Below are 8,333 nucleotides of genomic sequence, written 5' to 3' on the forward strand. Positions count from 1 at the left end.
GGAATCTGAATCACTTGAAAAAAACACGGGGGTGCTTAACTTTTTTCCAGGTGTATATTATTATGAAGAAATCTCAAATATGGTAGCAAATTTCCATACATTTAGAGACTACCAGAGTTTTATTAAAGTTCTGAAAGCAGTAGCGCTGTTAAATATTTCAAAGATTAATCTAGTATTTTGATAACATATTAATGATCCTTTTCATTTTTAGTCTCACATTGGAGAATTTGACACATTAGCTGCCCTTAAAGCACTTTATGTTTATGCTGCTAAATACATGGATGAGGTAAGATGACCAGCTTCATTTAACAAAGTTTAGTTGGTTAAATGGATGATTTGTTTATAAAAACAATTATTATACATATTTTTTCCCTAAAAATGATGGGAATGTTTAATTTATCTTTTTTCAAATAAATGTTGTAAAGAGTGAGAAAACATTCTAAAGGCCTTTTTTTTTCTTCAAAAGGTTTATAAAACTTAGCAATAAGTGGTACAAGTATGTATTGTATATTATTTGTAAAGAAAATTTTTTTTTCATAGTTTCTTCAAGATCTTAATGATGACTCCAACTGTCAACAAAATCACTTGGCTCACAGATTAGAGACAGTTGCTTGTACTCTACAAGGGGAAGAAACTTCTGTTTGCTGAATTTCTTTTTTTCGATTATACTGTGCCAAAAATGTAAATTACCAACCAGTGGAGAAATTTATGGAATGAAGTTTATAATGGAAAATATGGATTTGGCTCTCTTAGAAAAAAAAAAAGTATTTCAGACATAAAGGATAAATATACATTTCATTCAGAATAATTGGATATAAAAGAAAAATCAAACTTCATGTTCGATAGTGTTCACTAAAAGGTTACGAGTCTCCATCCTGAAAAGAGTTTGATAATGTTGTCAACTATGCAACATGGTTTTACAAATGGTCGAAAATTTTCTTAAACTTTTTATAAAATAAGTTGTCATTCCAGTTACTTCCCAGAAGTTCAAGCCAAAGAGTTAAGAGGAAGAAGATCAGGTGGTCAGTGTGTAAACTTTCATTGTATAATGTGTATAGACAAAAAACAAAACTTTCAAGAAGCTGTCAGTGCCTGTATAAGACAAATAAACAACAGGGTTCAAAAACTTGTGTATATTTGCCAACATAAGTGATTTTTGTTGGTTGAATTAATGTGGTGTATTTTTAACTTTGCATAACCATTTGTGTGTGTTTATTTCTTTACATTGTTGTCTCTGTGATGATATTTTAGCTTCTTAAGTCAGAGTTGGTGCTTGTATGAGGTAGATTTCACAACTTATGGTTATGGGAGCTTAGCCTGGACATGAAAGTTGTACAGACTAGATTTCAAAATGTGGAAAACCTGCTGCTGCCTAGACTGTGATATTGTAAACTGTAGTGTATTTATGTAATACAAAACTACTCTATACTGGCAAGTGTGAGGTAAAAACTATTTCTGGTCATATGTAAATTTAACATTTTAAAGCACTACATTTTTCTACATTTAACTGAATTCCATAACAATCGTAGATATTGACAAGTTTATATAAGTAGTAATTTGAAAGTAACTTTTTTAACCTTTAACGTGTGATGAGAACATTAGAATAATAGCACTATAATAAAACATTGCATAAAACTCATTAAATAACTAATTGTAAGAAAAGGGTACCAAATACTTGATTTTTGTTTCGTGGCTTCAGTGAGGTTTAAAATAATTATTACCACAGAAGGGCCAGTGTTTTTAATATTTACCAAAATATTAAGAAATTGTTGACTATCAGTGACATAAGTAGTAAAACATCAACAAAATTTGTGCTAAATCTGTGTGTTTGTAATGTTAGAAGTTAACCTGTGCCAGAAACAGTGTATTTTTGTTTGTAATTGAAATTTGTAGTGTTCTACTATTTATTGGTTAATTAAAAGTTTGTTTTGTGAAAAATTAGTTTCAGTTTTTAACTACGAGCTTTCACTATAAAAACTCTCCTGGAATAGGAAGACATTTCATTTTCAAGTTGAGTATTTTTGATATAACTTCACTCTGTACCACTTCTTCAGGAACTTAATAAAATGATGAAAAACGGTAAATCTTAATGAGAGGCAGAAACATGTCTTGGCATCCATTATTGTTGAATTTAAATCTTTTAAATATGAATAAAATTTGCTTGTGTATTTTGAATTTGTCTTACTGTGGGCATAATGTTTAATTGGAAGAGTACAACTCTAATTATTATTATTGTTAAAAGGTTCTTATCCAGAATAAGTTAACTGAATCAAAACACCTGTGAGGCCTAAAACTACTAAATATCACTATATTCAATTCATAATAAAGGACAATGAATCATCAGTTGGGTACCCTGTAATTAATGTTGTTTGGCTGTAATATCTCACAAGGGTTGACCATGCTTAAAATAAAAAATATGTAACCATAGATATGAATGTCGATACTTAAAAAACTCCTTAAAGAGCACAGGCAGTTGGTAGTATGCGTGATCCACACAACTAAACAATGTGTTTAGAAATATCCATGTAGTTGTAGCAGTGGATATCCAACTAGACAAACTGAATTTTTTTTTTCAAACATTGTATTTATTATTTCCCATTTAGAAATTTAATTCATAAACTACTACACTGAGAATCTTTTCAAAGTATCAGAATATTACAGACAATTTATACTTAGTTTATACTATAAGACGTATTTTAAAGGGACCATTTTTTGTTGAAGTTTACAAAGGTTTCAAACTATAACCAAGACACTTCATATATACATGTGTGTGTGTGTGTATGTACATATGTCTCTCTCTGTATATATATAAACACACACACACACACATGAAGTAATAAACTACAGAACCGTAGAAGGTTTTACCAATAAAATCACTTGGCAAATATCTGTTAAACAATAGCCATTGTAAAAAGAAGTTAAGAATCATACCCTGTTTGAATTTGGCAATCACCTTCACTGCTGCCAGCAATATGCAGGAAGGAAATTATAGAGCTGACAACAGAGGGTAGGAACAAGCAGAGTGCACTGTGGCAAGCAGGATCATGGCTAACAGAGGAATAGTGAAGAAAACAAAGTGCTAAAGATAAAATTTAAGGCATTCACAGTCTGGCCTTGACTATGCAGTCAGTTGTCCCTCTGGTGAGTGGCTGGCTGTGCATAGTTCATTAGTGGATGTGCTACAAGTCATTGTTAGACAAACACATTATACACAGCTTTGGTAAACTTCTAGTAACAAAAAGTATTTGTAGAGTTCCACAATGCAGCAAATGAGACCTCTTGAAACAGGTTAGACCAAAACAAAACATATACCTGTTTTTTCTTCTTCTTTCTTCTGGGTTTGAATAAGAGCATAAGTACTTAGATTTTCAATTCTCCATGTTAAGACAGATAAAAAAAAAGTATTTAAGTATCTGTCAGAACAAACTGTATTCAGACACAAACCCAACTTCCTGCTATTTTGTCTTCACAGTACTAATGGCAACTTCAATGAAATACATTTTCTGGTAAGCTTAGACATCAATTACTAAGTGCCTGAAAATTGTGTTTATTCTAACTAGAGTGCAACAGTACCAAGCCAGGATATTTTATTTAATACAGTGTATTATATTTTCAAAGCAACTAGTTAACTGTGCAATTTTGTACAGTCAGCCAACATAATCGAGTCCTATAAAATGATTATTCTTCTAAGCTAATGCTCCTGATGTGATGATAATACAAAAAAAAAGCAATAGCTGACCAAAATATCAACTATTTTTTTTAAACATGGACATGTTAATAAATGGCTTGAAAAAGTCAGTACTTTCCTGACTTAAGATGTTTAACCAAGAGGTAAAACATCACTTTTAAAGCATGCTAACAAGTCTTCCTTAAGGTAGTAGAAATAGGCATAAACCTGTAGTGCAAAGTGCTTAAAGTTGGAAATATCTTAGTCCTTCATTCCTTAGCAGACTGATGTTTCAAAACCACCAAGTGTACAAGCTACTACCTCTAGCTTGTGAGCAAGATGGTGCTTCTGACAACTGGGTTCTGTTCTCAATGCCTCATAAATCTGCAAATTATAACAGAAATATAAAAAAAATATTATCTTTTAACAACTACAAAAATACATTTAAATTTGATTGTATTGGACATCTTTGACCACCACCATCTAAATAAATAATAAACGATCATAGTTTTAATGATAACTTTGTGCTTTTCATATAAACATTCAGGCAATTTACCGAGTAATTTGATATACTTAAAAAAATGGATTTCGACACTTCTGTCTTCAAATGCAATGTGAATTTATGTACAAGATAGACAAAAGTATCAATTATACACCTAACATGTTATTTGTCCGATATCAAGTATGTTCATGTTTGATGAATGAAAGTTTTCTCAAGAAGAAATTCTAGGTGTTTGTTTAAAGGATAAGTCTTTTGCATACCATGATGCAGATGTAAAAGGCCACAACCTAGAATCCAAGTTTATGCAATTTTAACAAGAGTTAAGGGAAGTTATTAGAAAAATCAAAACCTGGGGAAGTTTGAAAGAAATAAACCTTCACTTAGTGTATAAAAACTAAACTTCCACAAGTAACTTCTTTGTTTGATTTTTAAAATCATATTATACTTATTTACCATTGAGAAGGTGAATACTAACTTCTTCAACCAAAATGCAAATATTTTCAAAGTTTATGAGATATTATAGTAAAATCAAAATTACTCAGCTTCAACTATTTGATACAGTAACACATATGACAGTCTTCAAAATAGTTATTTAATTAAGTTTCATTTTATGTTTAGCAAAAAATAATAGTCATTATTATAATTAAAATGTTTTATTCAGTCACACCATAGGCAACATGTCTATTTGGGGTTTTAAAATTACTACTATGTATGGAAAAAGGTGTTGATTACCCCCCCCCCTCCTCTCTTGAATAAGTGGGTTTGTAAAGCTGATACAAGTAACATCCTAGTGTCAGGCTTACCTAAAGTTAAAAGTGAGGGACTAGTCTTAGCAGGTTTCTGCAGTACAATTAAGTACAAAAAAATATTCAAACACTAGAGAAAAATGTGAAAAAAATTGACATTGCAGTCACAATTCCATGAAATACTCAATTTTCAGCTACATTTTACCTCATTAAGCTTAAAAGTAACTGACGTTTTAGATAAAGTTGAGAAATTGACCTGATGTAGAAAAGGCATACTGTATTCAAGGTGTAGCAGCTGATTTAGAAATGCTACAGGCAGTTTCTATCCGTATATAAAAAATTCAAATTATGAAATAAACAAAATTAACTGACTATTTAAATCAAATTTATTTATGTGTTCATTCATGTTGTAAGTGTACTGCCTTATAGCATGAATTCTATTATGTTGGTAATAATGATGCTAAATTTAACATTTGTACCATATAATTATATCCCAATTTTAAAGAATATACATACTGTGCACAAACTGTTTTAATTGCTATCATGAAAACAGACATCTTCTCACCTGTTCACTATATTTGACAACATATCCATATAGTTCTTTAAGGGAACTTAGTGTCTCTACTTCTCCTTGGTGTGCCTAAAATATAATGAAAATATTTCCAGACCATTATTACAGTTGCAATAAACATTGGGTATGAAATATCTTGTTCTCTCTCAATCTTTAAGAAACAGCAACTCAAGAAATAATAAAAGGAAAATTCATATGACAATGGCAATGACTTATCTTAGCAACATTTTTTCCCATATGTTTATTTTTCATGGTTATTAGAAATCAAACTGTAGACTATACAACATAAGAAGAAATGTATGAGCTAACCTTTGAGATGTTTTGCATGGCTGTTTTCATCTCTGGACCAGATACTGTGGGGAGTAGGGTGATGTCTTGATAATATTTTCCCACCATTCGTCGATAAATTGGAATGTCACGAGCAAAGAGTAATTTGTTTGAAGGGGAATCCTTAAATGGACAACATTAAACTACATCAATTATTTTAAAAGTACACTCTATTTAAAGACACTAACAATATACAGTATGTAATAATAACTCCCTATGTTATAAATAATTCTAGTAGAATACTAAAGAAAATGACTAATACAATACAAATAGAAACACCAAATGGCTGAAGACAGGTTGTTGTTCTTGGTAATTCTGCATATATTCTGAAGTATTAATACTTCTTTTATGGTAATATTATTTTGTGAAATTAACTAACCAAAATATAAACTACCCACAAAAAATTAAAGGATAATGAGGTTTGTTTCAATTTGTTAGGTTATGAATTTTTTCAAACTATTGTAGAGAATTACACTAATCCTATCTATGGTTTGTAACTTTATCACCAATGATTCCTTATGTAATAAGGCCTTTATGATAAATGACCTAAGTTTTGCAAAGCAGAAGGCTAGTTTTGATTGATTAGGAAATATGTTTATTGTTGAGATAAGGCTAGGTTTATGGATTTTTTTGGCTAGTATTGACTTTTGCAAAGTTAAAAACTGTTAAAAACCAATTACTTAAAACTGAAGTTTGCAGAACCATCACACTGCTTCAAGAGGGTTATACCCAGACTCAGGTGGCACAGGTCATGTTGGTGTCACAACCTGTGATCAGAAGATTGTGGCACAGATACCAGGCTACAGGAGAATACACCAGGAGGCCAGGGTTGCAGAAGGACTACAGTTGCAGTAGATGACCAATATCTGCCAACAGCAGCCCTTAGAAAATGCACCAGCAGTGCTAGGGACTTTAGGAATGAGTTTCGGCAAGCCACTGGAGTGCATGTATTGTGCTCAATGGTCAGGAACAGGGATCAATAAGGTTAGACTCAGGTCCATAATACCAGTTACAGCCCCATGGCACCGAACAGCCAAGCTGGCATTTGCCCACAAACATCCCACCTGGACCCTTCAGCAATGGACCCCTGTACTGTTCACAGATGAGAGCAGATTCTGTGTATCTTCAAGTAATCAACATATGAGGGTCTAGAGAGTGAAGGAGAGAAAGAGATACTTGACCTGTAACATTGTCCACCATGGTGCCTTTCAGGTTGGCTCAATCGTGTTCTTGGACAGCATCTACAGGCAGGGCATACAGACCTCTGTGTGGAGGATCCCTGACAACAAGACATTATATGGATGAGATCCTGTTACCCATTGTTTGCTCTTTTGTTGGTGCTGTTGGAGTGAAGTTCATGCATCAGCAGGATACAGCCTGTCCTAACATTGCCAGGTATTCCATGGACCACCCTGCCAAGTTTCTAGTTATATGTGGGACTTGCTAGGGAGAGCAGTTAGAGACAGACAAACTGCTCCTACAACTGTCCAGGAGTTCAGAGCTGCTCTCATCCAGGAGTGGACCGTTTTGCCCGATCAAGCCATCCAAAATGTCATCAGCATTATGAGAAGCAGGTCCAGAGAAGTCATAAGCAATAGAGGAGGACCTACCAGCTGCTAAGGTCTCATTTTGTTCATTTTAATAAGTTATTTTTCTTTGATATTTGTGCAGCCAAATAGTTATTTTTTTGTTAATTTTGCTTTTTTTTTGTTATTTGTAAATGAATTTTTCAACTTGCTTGATGTTGTTTACTTGTGATATTTGTAATATACAAGTTTAATCAAAATTGAACTTTAATTTTGAAAAACATCAAAACCTCATTATCCTTTAACTTTTATGAGTAATATAGTACACATACATTTTTTTGTTTGAAACTTAAATTGGGAATTTACTTATTCTTAAATAAATTGCCAAATTTTACAGTTACTGGAATCTTCCACTTCTTAATTTTTTTAAACTAGTTTAGAGGAGAAAGATTAATTTTAGAGGAAAAAAAAGAAAATATTAGGTGTTAATAATGTCTCCAGCAAATATAAAAGTTAAAATTATACACTAAAAATTATTTTTTTCATGATCACAGAAATTTATACTAAGAATGCTTACCTTACCCAGACGATGCTGTGTTGTGGAACAAGCATCCATAAAAGTCTGAGCAATCACAGAGAGAGATGAATCCACTGTTGGTGTTTTCTCAATGTCAAAAATGAAATCTGGGTTCTTCATGATGTTGACCCAGAACCTGAGTGGAAGACTGTTACTTTTCCATGCGTGAACTACCTCAGGGTCTGAAATTCCATGTTTTGCTGCAGCATCATCCAGCAAATCAAACAACCACTTGATGGCTGGGGGTAAAAGCTCATTAGCTGTCAATATTGTAGAGAGAAAATCATCTAGGAACTGCTGCACTGTCCCCTAAGATAAGAATGTTTATTTTGGTCAAACATATCAAGACTTCTTGAGGACAAGGTTCGTTTTAGATTAAAAAGGGCCAGAATATTTGACTTAAAAAAAAAAAAAAAA

At 32.4% G+C, this 8,333-nt stretch overlaps 2 protein-coding genes across 7 annotated transcripts in view; one reads left to right on the forward strand and one right to left on the reverse strand.

Annotated features, from left to right (window-relative positions):
- Positions 1 to 1,937, forward strand: part of LOC106470475 (plexin-B-like) — a 242,089-nt gene extending 240,152 nt beyond the window's left edge. For all 6 annotated transcript variants that reach the window (XM_022400354.1, XM_022400444.1, XM_022400311.1 and 3 more), the window contains 2 exons: positions 212 to 286; positions 541 to 1,937. In XM_022400354.1, the coding sequence (XP_022256062.1) occupies positions 212 to 286; positions 541 to 648 (183 nt within the window). In that variant the 3' untranslated portion in view covers positions 649 to 1,937. The remainder of the gene's footprint in view (positions 1 to 211; positions 287 to 540) is intronic.
- A 661-nt stretch (positions 1,938 to 2,598) lies between these two features.
- The window catches only part of LOC106470573 (plexin-B-like), a 194,275-nt gene continuing 188,540 nt past the window's right edge, over positions 2,599 to 8,333 (reverse strand). The window contains exons 30-33 of the mRNA XM_022402275.1: positions 7,917 to 8,225; positions 5,796 to 5,936; positions 5,481 to 5,555; positions 2,599 to 4,051 (exon numbers count right to left, since the gene is read on the reverse strand). Of these exons, the coding sequence (XP_022257983.1) occupies positions 3,944 to 4,051; positions 5,481 to 5,555; positions 5,796 to 5,936; positions 7,917 to 8,225 (633 nt within the window). The 3' untranslated portion in view covers positions 2,599 to 3,943. The remainder of the gene's footprint in view (positions 4,052 to 5,480; positions 5,556 to 5,795; positions 5,937 to 7,916; positions 8,226 to 8,333) is intronic.

The sequence above is a fragment of the Limulus polyphemus genome, unplaced genomic scaffold (genome assembly GCF_000517525.1).
Source record: "Limulus polyphemus unplaced genomic scaffold, Limulus_polyphemus-2.1.2 Scaffold4, whole genome shotgun sequence".
In the NCBI taxonomy this organism is placed as follows: Eukaryota; Metazoa; Arthropoda; class Merostomata; order Xiphosura; family Limulidae; genus Limulus; species Limulus polyphemus.